The sequence below is a fragment of the Onychostoma macrolepis genome, chromosome 01, assembly GCF_012432095.1.
Source record: "Onychostoma macrolepis isolate SWU-2019 chromosome 01, ASM1243209v1, whole genome shotgun sequence".
Classification (NCBI taxonomy): Eukaryota; Metazoa; Chordata; class Actinopteri; order Cypriniformes; family Cyprinidae; genus Onychostoma; species Onychostoma macrolepis.
This window is the reverse complement of record NC_081155.1, coordinates 22545641-22562031: the sequence shown is the minus strand read 5'-3', so window position 1 is coordinate 22562031 and position 16391 is coordinate 22545641. Positions and strand designations below refer to the sequence as shown.

At 36.6% G+C, this 16391-nt stretch overlaps 1 protein-coding gene and 1 long non-coding RNA gene across 2 annotated transcripts; one reads left to right on the top strand and one right to left on the bottom strand.

Moving 5' to 3' along the window:
- The first annotated feature begins 758 nt into the window (after positions 1-758).
- On the top strand, positions 759-12665 carry ednraa (endothelin receptor type Aa). Its single transcript, XM_058778859.1, has 8 exons — positions 759-995; positions 2211-2684; positions 4437-4564; positions 6745-6943; positions 7963-8115; positions 8360-8493; positions 8990-9098; positions 10199-12665. The coding sequence occupies exons 2-8, from the start codon at positions 2277-2279 to the stop codon at positions 10334-10336; spliced, it is 1269 nt and encodes a 422-aa protein (XP_058634842.1). The 5' UTR covers positions 759-995; positions 2211-2276; the 3' UTR covers positions 10337-12665.
- A 1043-nt stretch (positions 12666-13708) lies between these two features.
- On the bottom strand, positions 13709-16369 carry LOC131542314 (uncharacterized). Its single transcript, XR_009271698.1, has 3 exons — positions 16188-16369; positions 15625-15717; positions 13709-14572 (listed from the first exon to the last, which is right to left on the bottom strand). It is a non-coding gene; the product is annotated as an uncharacterized LOC131542314 (long non-coding RNA).
- Positions 16370-16391: the final 22 nt, after the last annotated feature.

Below are 16391 nucleotides of genomic sequence, written 5' to 3'. Positions count from 1 at the left end.
GTATCAGCTTATTTAGGTGCCTGTTTGCAGTACTGATAGCAGCCTTCCTGCACTTAGACCCCATATTGATAATGGCCCATTTTGCTCGGCATAGACATTTAGGTTGCATAATGGACAGTGATGTAGTCAGCCAGGAACTTTGTTTAATATAAGCTTGTAATTCTAATCGACCTTCTTGAAATCACGCTGCCAGAGCACATAATGAAAAAGTATCCAAAATAGCTTCAATTTATGTAAGGCTGGTAAAGCAGACTTGAACCCAAGGCTTATGTGGGCTTTTATGTTCACACAAGCAATCGCATTTTCCCCCGAGTCTGACCACCCACACTGTGATATTTCGGGTTTAGAAAGTTCAAGGGATATTTGGCTCTCGATCCCACCGCCGTCCCCCACACCCCCTCCTGCATAGCTGTCAGTATCGCATCTGAAGGAAAGGACCGGTAGGTGAGTTTGTCAGATGCAAATATCGCTGCTGATCATTTGGGAGAAGGTTACGACACGGCAGCAGGAGTTCTGTCAGAGAAACGACAAAGAATGAGGGAGAGAACGAAGGCAAACCTCAGGAGAGGGTTCGTAATTCCTCCTGATGCTTCCCGAGCTTGGGTTGACTGCAGACAGTCAGGCAGGCTGTGCCTCACCGAGCGCTGGTGTTTCCTTTGGGGCCCCCCTCCCGGCCGAGGGGGGAGGTGGAGAATTGCAATCCCACCCCGTCAAAGTGCTCTCTCTTAAACACTCACGTACACACACGTACACACACACACACACACACACAGCAACTCTCCACAGGAAAAGCTAGAGACAGAATGCGCAGCCCCTTCACAGCAGCTCTGGTGCGTCGTGGCGTCCAAATGGGATCCTGCTACACTTTGATAGTTGGTTAATTACTCATATGATACCACACAGATGTCTGGGGGGCTCTAGCCGAATATTCGTCTCACTAACTCACTGACTGACTGACTGACGGGATCCTGGGGAAGGCAGACATTTAAGGAGCGGTAGGTGAAAAACCAGGAGGCATTTATAATTCATAAGTGTAGCAGTTTACGTGCAGTTAAGGATCCCTTTAGTGCCTAGCTGATGCTAAACTGAGATGCTACTTGAAGGGCTGTCTACTAAATAGTTCCTTGTGTACCAGGTGGTGGCAGGGACTTTGAACAGGAAACACATCTTGGCTCAGAAGTGTTCCTTTGCTGTCAAGATAATGAAAGAGGGTTTCAAATGATCCAAAACAAGATGAGAGTTGATTAACTTTTCTCACTTGTGATTCTCCTGTACGAATAGGCTATGTTTGTTATGGATTCATTTAACTTATTTGAAAGACATTCAAATCATGCCTTTGTTATTAACAATAAAAAAAATAGACATTTTAATGCTCTTCTCAGCATAAGCGATTCAGTTGGTCAAAATATGAAGCTTTAAGTTGGAACTGGAAAATTTGGTAACACTATACAACAAGGTACTAGCAGTTACGGTATTTATTCATCTTTGTTAACATCACAACTGTTCATGTTAGCTTATATCCATTATGAAATGCAAGCAGATGCAACTAATTTTAATAATGTATTAAATGTTGAAATTGGCATTAATGTTAATAAATGCTTTATACGTTTTTTCATGGCTAGTTCATGTCAACTAATTAAGTTAACTAATATTAGCAAATAGAGCCTTATTGTTACCAAAAATATATCTGATTGATTTAAAACCATGTAATAAACAGTGGTCTGTTCTAGATTTCCTATTGTGAAATTCCAAGACATCTTTATTAAGTTTGGGGAAACTGCCCTTATGCAAACCAGAGCGGGAATGCATGTTGAGGAAACCAAAGTGATGAAAGCTGTGCAACGGGCTTTTTTAAAAATTACAAATGAAAAAACAAAAGCTTGATGCTGTGCCACTAGCACCATGCCAGCACTGATGGGTACTTGCTGGGAATGACAGGAAAGGCAACGTCTCGTCCCCGTAGCGTGACAGTAACTCATACTGGCACGCTCCATCTGTGCTCCTCCACTAAATCCCTTTTGAAGTTGTGTTGAAGTTTTGCAGATCTAGTGTTATACTTTTAAGTAATTCTCTTTGATTTTGTTGTATTCCGAGGCCTGCGTCGTTTGTCTCTTTATTTTGTGTGCTTGAGCTGCGACAAACTGAACTCTAACTTGCTTTATGACATGGATGTGGTTTTGATGTCCATCCTGTTGTTTCTTATCCCACAGCTGTGCTAAATAGCCGTAATCAGGTTCTTATCACCTCATCTGGAAATCAAAGAACTGCGTTCTGCAATGGGTATTACGACACTACAATTGTTTTTGCTAATGGCCGTCCTGGCCACTGTTGGAATATGCCACATTAATGGAACAGAGGAAGTCCTTCAAAACTTTACTACCTCCAAAATCAATGTGCATAAAGGTCTCCAGCCCACAACCAGAAAAGCCCTGCTGGATAACAATACCAGAGTGAAGGGGCCTCCACCCTGCAAGGACCCCACTTCCATCAAGCAGTATTTTAAGTATATTAACACAATTATTTCCTGTGCTGTGTTTGTGGTTGGAATGGTGGGTAATGCCACCTTGCTGAGGATTATTTACCAAAACAAGTGTATGAGGAATGGACCCAACGCCCTCATCGCCAGCCTGGCTCTTGGAGACCTCATCTACATCACCATAGACATCCCTATCAATGTCTACAAGGTAGGCACAGATCGGTTTCTTCATTATTTTCAATTGCTAGGAAGCATGACATCATGTTGTTCTCAAAGGCTACTTTTCACAAAGCCTATAGAGCACAATACAAAAGAGAGTACTCGAGCGCAGGAAGGGAGAATGAGCTGGCAGAGGAAGTTGGGAGGGGGCTTAGATGCACAGGGCAGGGGCGTACAATTATATACGGTCATCCAGAGTTTATCTCTAGGGCCGTGGTTAGTGAGGTTTTTGTGATGAGTGCAGCAGGGATATGGCCTGATAAAATAAACAGGGGACCGAAGGGCTGCCATCCAAATGAATAGCCCTGTTCTGAATAGTGCTTCATCACTAGCCAAAGTCCCTTGTCTGGTTTTCGGCTCATCAGTGAACACAGTACTTGACAGTGAACAGAGGACTGTGTTAGCAGATGGGTCAATGATTTTAATGAATTTATTCAAAAATAGATGAAATATGCAATTCAGACATACAACGATTTCAATACACTTCTTCAGTAAAGAGCATATTTTGAATTTCTGTATTAAAAGTATGCTTAAAAAATGTCAAGGTCATATAACTGTCCTGATATCGTAATTAAGAGACAAGCCTCAAAAAAAAAAAAAAAAAGATTTTGGCATCATCTATTATTATTATTATTATTATTTTATGGGATAAAAGAAAGAACATTTCAGCAAAACTGCTTCGTTTGTGGCCCAAGCAACAAGCAACAAAAAAAAAAAAAAAAAAAAAACCCTGCAAATCCCCTGCAAATCCTCATGACTGTGTGACAAGGTATAATTATCCAAAAAAATTAAGATAATTTTTATGACAATGCACAGTTAGTTCACCTTGTAAAATGTCATGTAGTGTGACCCGCCAAAATGTACTGACATTTATGAATGAATAATAATAATTTTTTTAAAAATCACATGTATACAAAATGTTATCTACTTTATGTACATTTTTAAATGTAATTTTATTTATTTTTGTTGAATATATTTGATGGATACACCAAATTACATTTTTAGAGTCATATTGCAACTTTTCTTGATTTTTTTTAAATTTTATTTTATTTTTTTAACTAACATGAATACAAAGAGTACATTTCTAAAAAATTGGCAAACAAGAGTGTTTTTCCCTTTATCTCTTGTACTCTAATTCCTATCTGTAGTCTGTCTTCACAATTTATAAAGTTAAAACACTCTCTGAAATGAGTTTAGCACTGAATGTTTGTCTTTGTAGAAGACCAAACCAACAAAAAAAAAAAAAAAAAAAACTTTCTGATGACGCAAATGTCATTACAAAAAAGAGGTACACTTCAAAAAAGGAGACAGGAGGTTCTTGTTTTCAACACTACTGGAGTTTTGCAAGGTGAGGACAAGCAAGCGTATACAATGACCAAGGAAGTGCCTGGGCTTATATACAAGCAACCATTGAAACGGCTCTGAAGCCATTTCATCAAGACAAGATGTATGCCCTTAAGGCCAAAGACGGGAACAGAGAGTAAAGGCAAAAAAAATCTGCTCTTTATTTAAGGGAATTCCAGAAATCTAGACTGCTTCAATTATAGTTAAATATCTCAATTTCTTTTTTTCTTTATAAATAAATGTCCAGACATAGCACTTAAAATAAGTGAGAACATGTTGCTCAGTTCATCCACATTTAATTCATCTTAATGAATTGTATTCTACTAGAGTGAGCGATTAGCTTGTGGGTCACATGGCTGAGGAATCATAGTCATGAATGATTCTATTTTTCTTGCAGCTACTTCTCACAAAATGGCCATTTGACAACAGCTCTTTTGGACTCTTCCTGTGTAAACTGGTGCCTTTCCTCCAGAAAGCATCTGTTGGGATTACAGTACTCAATCTGTGTGCTTTGAGTGTGGACAGGTAAATCACAGCTTCACTATTTTGATGTCAAAGTGTACATACATGATTAAAAATTGCTGACATACTGTATGATTATATCTATAATCTAAAACAGTGGTTCTTGACAGACCCGTTTCAGGTCTCAATCGGGTGTGTTTGATTGGTGAGACATTAAAAATGTTGGGGGGGCTCCAGAAATGGGTTAAAAACAAAACAAAAAACAAACAAACACAGAAGCTGAAATACTGACCACTTTCAGGGTTTTGTTATTCTAAAACTCATTCACTTTTTGCCTAGAGTTTTTCTTCAGATGGAGTTTTTCTCCAGAAACTCATATATAATCTAATAAAATAAGGCTTGAAAATCCCTTTGCCCGCAAAACCTTCTCTAATTTGACCTTTAAATTTTGGGTCACAGTGAGGTTCAGGTTCAGATTTCACTGCTGAGGTCTTAAAGTCAGGGATAGACAAAGGTCAAAAGGTCTTTCACTCCTCTACCTACTCTACCTACCAAGCTATTTTGACTGATTTAGTTATTATAATACAAAAAATCAATACTTTTCCACAATATTTGTCTAAGTAATACCAATTAAATGCTACGTAATATGGAATCAATCTGCAATTGCATCCATTTTTATTCTGACACAAAATGCAAATAGGTCATTTGTCAAGTAACTTAAATTCTTAAATTCTAAAGTTTTGTCTGAGCCAAAAAAAAAAAAAAAAAACTCTTGGTATTTTTTAACAAAACAAAAAACACAAAACATACTGACTAGTTTCTGCCTCTTCTAATTTATCATCGTTCTCAGAGTTTTTCTTCAGATGGAGTTTTTCTCCAGAAATGTATATATAATCTAAGAAAATAAAGCTTGTAAACTCTTTTGCCCACACACACACAAAAAAAACTCTTTGTATTTTTTTAAAGCTGTATTTCCTATATCATCTTGATCAGGGTGGTTCCCATGAAAATCATCTCAGGAAACATTTGCTTGTGGTTTAGGGGAAAAGGCGGGACGTTAACTTGTCAAGTTTTTGATAAATCAGGGCACTTCCTCCAGTTTATAAGGTCAGCTCTAATGGGCACCTCTCATTAGAAAGTATTTTCCTCATTAGGAGGCAGAAGCCACCTGCCCACCTCAGTTTAATCACTAGCGTAAAGAAGAAGAACGAATACCTATCTTGTCGTACAATTATACAATAAAACTAAACTAAGACATTATCCTTTGGCCAAGTTAAGTGTAAGCCAACAGTGAAAACAGTGAAATGAAATGAATTTACCTTTTGACAAATTATCTCAACACAATGTGAGCTCCTTCTCATTTAAAAAAAGACATTATATTCTTTCAGACAATATAATTTTTTTCTGAGTAAAAGACATTTCATTGTCATCCAGCACTATAAAAGCAAATCTGAGCCACAAATGTCTAGCAGCCTGTCGCAATTTTTAAAGAATGAATCACTTGAATCAAACGTCTGGCCTTAATTTCACAACAGCACAGCCTCTTTCGATTAGTTTGTGAATCATGCCGAGGAAATGTTCAGCACATCTCGTCCGATTCATGTTCCCCATGTTGCGTGAGCTTACATATCATGTCTTTCTCATCCGTCTGAGTGTTGGCAAAGTGGATACATCTCCACTTAGTGAAATATAAATGCCCCATTGTTGTTAAACAGGAATATTCAAATGGGTCATAAAAAAAAGATATAGTTACGTATAAAATCTTGATGCACCGTTTTACAGAAAAACCCACAAGAGAAAAGATATTAATGAAACAAACAAGCAAACATGACTTTGAGCAAAGGGAAACAAGCAGCAAGGCAAACCAGTGACTTTATCCAAACAAACAGCTGAAGTATATCTGTGAGCATTTTAGTAATATGAATATTAAAATGCAAAGCAGTCTTTTCATTAATCTTAGATCCACCTTTAAGCATACTGTAGCTATAAACCAGTAGCTGAATGTTGCCACAGCTGCACAGCGATTCAAAAGCTTTCCCACGCGATAGGAATCTGATCAGTCAAGCTTCACAGGTGTTGACGTAAAATAATGATGGTGTTGAAGACTCCACATTCTTCTCTGAGGTCATTCACAGAAGTGTTCAGTGCACATGAAATGGAGCTTCAACGTTATGTCTTTGTTTTGAAACAGATGAGCAATCGTCTGAGAGTTTTGTTTAATGGTTGTACCTTTTGTGGCTCAGGTACAGGGCTGTAGCGTCCTGGAACAGAGTGCAAAGGGTCGGCATTCCCCTCTTCACTGCCATTGAGATCTTCACCATCTGGGTCCTGTCCATCATCTTGGCTGTGCCAGAGGCAGTGGTCTTCAACATGGTCACCTTTACCTACAAGAACCAAACCATTCACACTTGCATGCTCAAGCCTGAAACTGACTTCATGATGGTACGCTCCAAACCGGATGGATGTCATGCAGACGTCTTTTCCCCTCATTCACATAAACACTCCAACACTTTGTAATAAACAGTGCATCCTGTCCGCTTGACCCTGAGCAGGATGCTATGCACTATTTCTGTGATCTTTAACAAACTTTGATCCTGGGAACAACATTTTGCGTAAATAACAGACAATACCGGGATAAGCGTAAAAACCTTTGCGTTTTCTTCAGTTGCTCCATGCGATATCTGGAGATTTCTTTCTCTTTGTTCTGTCCAAAGAAGTAAATTGATAACAGACCATGAGTGCAATTACAAGCTGATGTATCTCTCTCAAGCAGAGCCATATGTGGAGATGAGAAACAGAGTTCATTCTTTCATATGAACCCTGCCATTAATCACAGAAACAAAAGACAATTCAGACGAGACTCAATACAGCACAATTCAATTATAAAAATGTAATTAACATTGTGCTGAGTTCACGTTGTGTACCTTTTTTTGGGGGGGGGGGTTAGGGAATCTTTTTTTTTTTTACAAAATTAACCCAGTAAGGTGATCAGGACACAACACAAAATTATTTTCTCCTAAAAGTCAGAAAAAAAATTACTTCCACTACTTTTCATACCACAGTTCAAAAGTTTGGGGTCAGTAATATTATATATTAATATTATAATTTTTATTGACCGCTCAAAAAGTAGTGTATAAGATATATAGCTAGAATTTAGTCTCTTTATCGTTGTCATATCTTTATTTTTCTTACTCTTCTGACTTCTAAACATCCATGAAAGGTCTAATCTCACCATTAAATCAATGCTGATATCTTCTGAGGCTATTTTTGCTACTTTCACTCCTTGAAATGAAGTATTTGAAATAAAGTTGGCATTAAAAAAAGTTGGTTTTATCATATAAAAAGGAATTTAAAAATTGTTGTGACAACTCAGCCCTTTACTTATCTAATTTCATGGCACATTAACTGTGTTTGCTTACTGTAGATGTAATGGATCTTGTATGTGTTTGATCTTCTCTCAGTTCTATGTAAATTGGAAAGACTGGTGGTTATTTGGCTTTTACTTCTGTGTGCCACTGGCCTGCACAGCTATTTTCTACACCCTCATGACATGTGAAATGCTCAACCGCAGAAATGGAAGCCTTCGGATCGCCCTCAGCGAACACCTTAAACAGGTAAGAAGTCATCCTTAATACTAATGATTATAAACTTCCAAGTCTGTATGATAAATGTATACTAATAATACTGAACAGTAAAGTTTTTGCATTTAGACTGTATTATTGTTTTTATGAACACTTAGATGATATCATGGTATACTTGTATGTCCTACTGTGGGTAAAGCCTTTGAGTTTTAACATGAGAGTATATTATATAACACTGAATATACTGCTGTACTAATGGCTTGTTTATGCTCTGCAGCGGCGTGAAGTGGCTAAAGCAGTCTTCTGTTTAGTGCTGATCTTTGCTCTTTGCTGGTTCCCTCTTCATCTCAGTAGACTGTTGAAGAAAATGGTTTATGTTCCAAATGATGAAAGACGTTGTGACCTACTAAAGTGAGTGAGCCTTTGCCAATTTTGACTCTTAACATTGAGTGGACTGATTTATTTTATACCTTACATACTTGTGCTGCTTGTGCATAAGGTATTTTTTCTGACGTAAAAGTTATAGCTTGTACTCTAAAGTGTTTATACAGTTGTGCTCATAAGTTTACATACCCCTAGGAGACTGTAAGATTTGTAGCATTAAAAACAGTAAGTAAATAAAATCATAAAAGTAAATCTTTTAAATTATATATATATATATATATATATATATATATATATATATATATAGCACTGCTTGTAACTTAATTTACACAAGTTTACAACTCCTTTTTTGTTGCATTCTTATCATATACATCACATAAGGCTATAGCTAATGATGCTCAAGGTGTTTTTTATTAGGTTTGCATGATCTTTCATAGTTATAAAATAGATTATGCAAAGTGTGTATAATCTCAGAAGCAGAATCAGATACACAACAAAACTAAACGAGTGTCCAAACTTTCAGCTTCCTGTTGATCATGGATTATTTTGGCATTAACTTGGCCACTGTGAACTCCTGCATCAACCCCATCATCCTCTATTTTGTGAGCAAGAAGTTCAAGAACTGCTTTAAGGTGAGTTTAAAACGGCTTGCTTCCTTCATTTGCCTGCCATTGCAATCAGACTCACACAGAGCAACTGTTCCTAAACGTATTTCCTTGCGTCTTCGTGAAATCTAAAAAACAGAACAATCTATCAGCAAATTATGCTTGAATCACAGAGAAAGACGTTTAGGGTCCAGTGAGTCATTCTCAGAGAGAGATAAGCCATGCCCGGCCCTGACTGAGCGCAGTTTACCGACAATGATGTCAGACCCTAAGTGGGCTCCTTCTGAGTAATGAGGATGATCCCAAAAGATACAGTGCAGCTGAAGTGTTTGTGAGACAAAGCAAAACAACAACAACAACAACAACAACTCAAAGTTCATGGGCCTAAATACAAGCAAATTGACGATTTGTACAAGAGATGGTGTGGATCCAAGAGAAACATTCAAAGTTGATTTACTATGGGCCAAACTTAGAGCTGCAGATAAGAAATACTGATTCATTTAAACTCATTCACCTTTAATACAATACAATGTGTACTACTTAAAATCTAAACCAGGCTCATTAGAAAAATGTCCCTGAAGCAACATTTCAGTTTGCTTCTTGTGTCATGGAACTTTCAAATGGAAATGGCCAGTGACGCTAAACGGTATGTTCAACTGTGTCTCTGAAATAGATGAATACAAATCTATCAACATTTTATTCTGTTGACTCCTCTATGCATCACAGTAGTTTGGAAATTGAATGTCCAGTGAATGGCGCTAAAAGATTAATGCTTTATTGTGTTTGAAAAGAACATACCACCTACCTTAAACCTAACAGTGTTGACAAAAGCAAATGTTAAATAAAAACACATTTGTTGAAGCAACCATGCCATTTTGGCTTCCTTCTCTGATTCGTTAAGCTCTTTTATTGGGTGTTGTGACTTGAATTTTACTGCACTGGTATCCAAGTGTTCTGAATCATAAATGCAATGCTGTACCAGGTGAGCTATTGAGCAACTTTACTATGTCAGAAAAGCCATACATATGGAGCTGGTTATGTAATACAACATTAAAATTTATTGGTTTACAAATCATGCACTATGTTGGTACAATCAAATGATTTTTCTTTGTTCTTTATCATTGCAGTCATGCTTGTGCTGTTGGTGTTACACCAAGAACCAGGTGTCCAGCTCAGGCCCAATGAACGGCACTAGCATTCAGTGCAAAAACCATGAGCCCGGCAACCTCATTACTGACAGAAGCCTCCGCAAATACAGCGACTGAGAGGTGAAGCACTCACTCCAGTAAGCCTACATGCTTAAAACGCATTATAGAAGCGGACATCATCCATTGTCAAACTTTGAGGTGGAAAACATTGTAACCATTCATATGAAACTAAAGTTCCTGTGCTCTGAGCAGTATCAGGCTGTTTTTATATATAGCATCAGACCAGACAATGGACCTGATATATTTAAAGACTCCCGTAGACCTACAGCAGCTGTTCCCAGACTTTCAGAGGGTTGTTTTGAAGTGAGCTGTGAGAGAAGTTGTGGGAGTGAAGACCAACAGCAACAGGATGCAGCTGAACGTAACAGCTACGAATTAACCCTCATCAGGAGCTTGCCATGTTTTCCTTATGTAAATGCTAAACTATGAACATGCTCTGGATCGTCACTGTCCAACGTGAAAGGAAGTTTCAGAAAGGAAGAGTGAAGTGGTCAGTCTGTGTTTTCTGTGTTCCTTCCTATGAGCTTTGCCAAAGAAACTCCCAGCATGCCGCTGAGGAGGCAGCCTATCCTTCAAATTCAGTGTCCGGTTGTTATTGTTAGCACATTGAATGCAGTTGTGGAAGTTTAAGCAAGGCTAGTTTTTAAAACAGGAACTTTCAGGTCGCCACCTGCCTCAATCTTTATTCATTTGTTAAGTGAATCATAATGTGCGCTGGACGTCACCTCTGTTTATTTAGTGGGGTAGGAAGATAATGAAGATATGCCTTTGTGTTTGAATGCCAGTTACGTTTATTGTGTATATGCTTGTTTAAGATGAAAATGTAAGCTCAGAATTAAATTAAAACTCAAAACATAAACATAAGACAGCAACTGTGAAATGAACCAGCTGGATTCAGTTCCAGCAATAAGGAGGCAAATGAAACTTTGACCTTGCTGGGATTTAAGAGTAATTTCTAGGAATGCATCCAACTGCAACAAATGCTGTGTTATAGGGTAAAAAAAAAAAAATGAGCATAAGGGCGCGGGAAAAGGGGCCTTTCTGTAATCAAAACAAAAACGCCCAAGAGATACAAACATATCTTTGCCTTTTTTTTTGACACTGTGAATTTTCTGTGAAGAGAACTCATACATGCTAGTAACCTTGCATACATTAATATTATTAATATTTAATAGCCTCAGTATTTGTATATCATCTGTATTTTAAGTTGACATATTTCTTGTTGTATGAAAAAAGTTTGGGGCCAGTAAGATTTTAATTTTTTTTTTTCTTCATATTTTTCTTCAGAAAATAAGGATGCATTAAACTGATGAAAAGAAACAATAAAGACATTCATAATTTTACAAAAGATTTATATTTCAAATAAATGCCGAACTTTACTTTTCAGCAGAAAATTTAATTTTTTAACATTCAAATAAAGAGCTATTTGAAATTTTAATACTATTTCACAAAATTACTGTTTCTACTGTATTTTTGATCAAACAAATGCAGCTTTTTCTAAAAACAAACTACAAAAAAATCTTACTGGCCCCAAATTTTGGAAAGGTAGTGTATATGGAATTTTAAGTAATCCATTTCCTTCTTGATGTAATTTGAAACTAATATGAATGAAATTATACAAATTCTGACAGAGACCTACATGGGTCTTGTTAATTTGGCGTGCTGGTGAATATAAAAAAAAGAAAATGTCATTTTTGTAATGGAATTTGATGTCACAGATTATCCTTATGTTACATATGTGCTGGTCTTCAACACCACCACTGAGTGAGGAATGGTGCACATTTATAATATATATGAATTTAAACGTATTATAGCACTATAACAACCAAACAGCTCTGTTTACACTATATGCTATGCAGTGAATAAACTATAGATTATTTTACATATCATGAATGACTGGTTAAAACAACACTTTTTTTTCTCATAGATTGTTATAGCATCAGTTCAATTTTCTAGATAAGCTGCTACTTATTTTTAAGAGTATTGGACCAGACTATTGATTCTACCACTTAAAGCAATGCTATCTTATCTCTAAGTGTAATGAGCGTTCAGTGTTAAAAGAAGAAAGGTGCCTTGTGACAGCTGTCTGTTTTTGGCCTGGGAAGAAGCTCCAGTTTGGGAGTGATTTGTGATGTACTTTGACCCACCAGGCAACACGGCCCCTCTAGGTCATCTGTGTCAACCCAGAGGATGTGAACGGGGCATACTAGAGGATTAGATGTAAACTGTGGAGCTATTACCATAATCTGTCTGCACTGTCAGTTTAGAAAGTGTTTATTTGGACAAAAGTACTCTATCAGTCTGATACTGGTTTGGACAAATAAATGTGTTTTTTTATTTGCTTTTGTGGATTTTTCTAAGTAAATAAAGAAGTGTATATAATGGAGATGATGCTTATAAGCACAAAAATAAATTGTTGGTCTGCTCTCAGACATGATTCTTCTGAAAAAGAACATTATTTGTTTAATGCAGAGTTATATGCAATAACAGTTACAAATTTCTATTATTTATAATGCTAATCTTTATTTATATTTGGTATAAAGTCATTGCAACACAATGTTCTAAGCTGAATATAAACCTACTCCACCAGCCAAAACAAGCATGGACTTCATAATTTACTATGAAAATGTATTTTTGTTTGTTTTAAGATTTTTTATTACACATGAAATTAGATATTGAATTTAGAGGACAGAGACAAGTCTGCTTTGAGACTCTCGTCAAATTATTCAGATCTCATTAGTGTGAAAATATACGACTTATCATCCAAGGTTTGAGATATTCTTTCTCATGCACATGAAACTGCCTTCAGGGAGAAGAAGGAATGGCTTTAGGTCCGAGGAATTTGGTGGGAACCTTTGCGCTTGCCAAGGAAGAAGCAAATGAAGCTCAAACGCAATAAAAAAGGCGAAAAAAAAAGAGTGCAATATACATCACTCAAACATTTACAAAAATTCAAACATCACTCTGCTGCTGTATTTAATTCAATTTGGAGAATTAAAAAAAAAAAAAAAACTGTTTTTCAGGATGTGTGTGCTTTTTTTCCTTATACCTTAGGCTTTACTCTTTTAAAAAGTATAATACAATACAAAATAATATATATTATAATATAATATACTTTATAATACTTACTTTACCCTGCCTTCAGTTAAGATCTCTCAACAAAGCACATATGTTCTAAGGAAAAACAGCATTATATTGTAGCTCTCCAAGGCCAGACGACCCCATTACAAGCAAACATAGATAAGCTCTGGCTGTATCCTAAGACTGTGCTCTGCCATGAATTATATTAATAACACATTTCTGATATTACATACCACCACTGATATTATACTTAAAAAGGCAAGAAACCAACAGCATTTGGATCAAATAATTAACTCTGAGAACATGCAGTGCAGTCACCTCTATTTATGAGCATGAGGTAACCTTATCTGTCACGCAAGAGATTTCAAAACCATCCAGAAATGTATGCGATGACTGAGCGCCAAAAAATTAGAGCGGTAACACGTATTAAGCTTTGTTAATCACATATAAGCATATATGTTTATTTTCTAAGAGTATTTTATTTAATTGACTGCTAATGAGGATTGGATAGAATCCTTTGTGCACAATTTATGTCATAAATCTTTGGCAAGATGTTTGAGATGAATAAATTATCAAACATATATTTTCTCTTTTTTCTGTCCTGAGGGAATGACACCAATTCATGAAGATCAAAATTCAAACATGTACAAAGACATAAAGCCATGAACCACGCTCCAGTAACTCTCTTCATTTAGCCCAACACGTACTGACGTCTAAATTACATCCAAACAAACACAGAAGCAGAACTCTCATGCTGGGAGTCACATGAGATGTTAACTATGGACGTCACTCAGCGTTTAAACTTTAAATGTGTATCCAATTTTCTCAAACACACCGCCTGTTTGTCTTCCCTGCCCCGACATGGCAGAGCCCCGCATGCCATTTTGCAGCGATATCCCTCCAAGTCATCCAACAAGACGCTCACATGAGTGTGGCAAGAGCGATTTCTAATTTATAAAAGCCAAAAGGATCGATTCAATATTCATGAACAATCTGTCCCATCACAATGAGCCATTTCTGTAACTGCAGGGCAGTATGATGACAGTGCAGCGACATAAAGGAAAAGTTATGCCTCTGCATCTTCACGACTACTTTATAGCCAACATCTCCTTCAGTCCACAAATAATGCATTGACTCAGTTTTTTTTTTTCAGATATACCTTATTTTTGTGACAGGCAGGGAGGTGACGTGTTGTTGCAGTTTGTTCCAGATCTAAAAAAAAGAGAAGAAAATGAGTTTTGAGTTTTACAGGTCAAGCTCATGCCTCTGCTTTCATCATGGAAAGTTCAAGCTGTAGCTGTTTTTCCATGTAAAAGACCATTAAACTCGTCTTCCACATTTGGTGGGTAATTGAAACAGGCTAGTGGAGCTGCACTCTTATGACTGCTGGGTCTGACAAGGGGAGACTGTTTGAGCTAATATCAGGCCTACCTAATAATAACAACATCTGTAAATTTCAGCTATTGCACACTCAAGGTTATTTACAATTTTGATTTTAACCATTTAATTATTAAATAAATGTAACTGCATAAACTAAACAATGATAAAACATGTTTTTCAAGACAAAGGTGCTGTGTGTATTATCTCCTGTTTTATATACTTGCACAAGCTTACCGATAAAGTAAGAGTTGTTTAGCTAAGAAAAAGACATTGCCTAGGGTTCTGTGCAGTGTTACTTTTCATTACTGGATACAAACACAATGTGCTTTCGTGCTGATACGGCATTTGTCGTAATTAGTTTAGTACGGCGGGAAAAAAAATGAAACTTTTTCCTCACTCCCCAGGAATCTTAATTAGAAACAGTAATTTGACGACTGTTCTGTTGTTCAGGAAAACAAACAGAAAACATAAGGCGCATTCCTCTGGTCAGGAACACTTTTAAACAGTCTTAGAGACTTCGCTGGTTTTAGTTCAGGAATGCTTTATATGGAATATAAAGCGAATGGATTATTGGGATAAACCTGCTTGAAAAGTGTTGCCACACACTGCCATCTAGTGAACCATTCAGCCTGAGCAGTTGCACAGTACTTCCACTTATTCTTAGGGTAGTCCTAAAGTAAGTTTAAATATTATATGTAAGTTTATATATATTTATTAATCTTAATAGCCTATATTATGTACTAATCTTATTTACTTACAATTTTAGTACAATTTTAAGTAAAACTTTTTAACTTTTTGTCAAGAGATTTAATAAAACAGCACGTAAATTCAATACATTTAAAGGGACAGTTCATTCAAAATAAAACTTGTCATAATTTCCTCACCCTCGTGTTGGTCCCATAAGGCTTTCTTTCTTCCATGTAACACCAGAGGACTGTATTAGCAGGGTGTGGGCAATACAGCCAAGTGCAGGCAGTCTCGAAAAAGGACAAAAAAAAGCATCACAAAAGTATTCAATAAAGACCAGGCAAATGAAGGGTTACATAAGGTGCACACATGCGTGATGATGAATATAAAATTCACAAAATAATTCATCTCTGTGTAAAAATATAATAATAAGAAGGATAAAAATAATACAAAAATAGCTGCAGAAAAATAAAATAAAATCTGAGGAAATAAAGTAGCCTAGTAATTTCATGTCCAGTTAAAGGTGCTGTATGTAGGATTGACACCGAGTGGTTGAAATAGGTATTGCAGTCCAAATTCTCAAAGGAGAATAACTGACTGTAGCATTGTTTTTCAGATAAAGTTAAAGTATGTTAACTTAGCATGTTTCTTAAATATCTGCAAACATATTATGATATTTTTATGCTTTAGTAGAGTCAAAATCCTACATACAGCACCTTTAATAAATGTGTCATAACAATTAATTTGAAAATTGAATTACCTCAGTAGATTAATTAAAAATGCTCTTGTTTTCAAACGCCAGTACACTCTACCAGGTCGTGGGGTAGGTTGTGACAACCACACTGTTTTTACTTTATTTTTACTTTATTTATTTTATGGATAAGTATAAGACTAGCTGACAGATAAGGGGATACAAGTACGAGCCACTTACTGCAAACAAACACTGAGTAACACACGTCGAAAC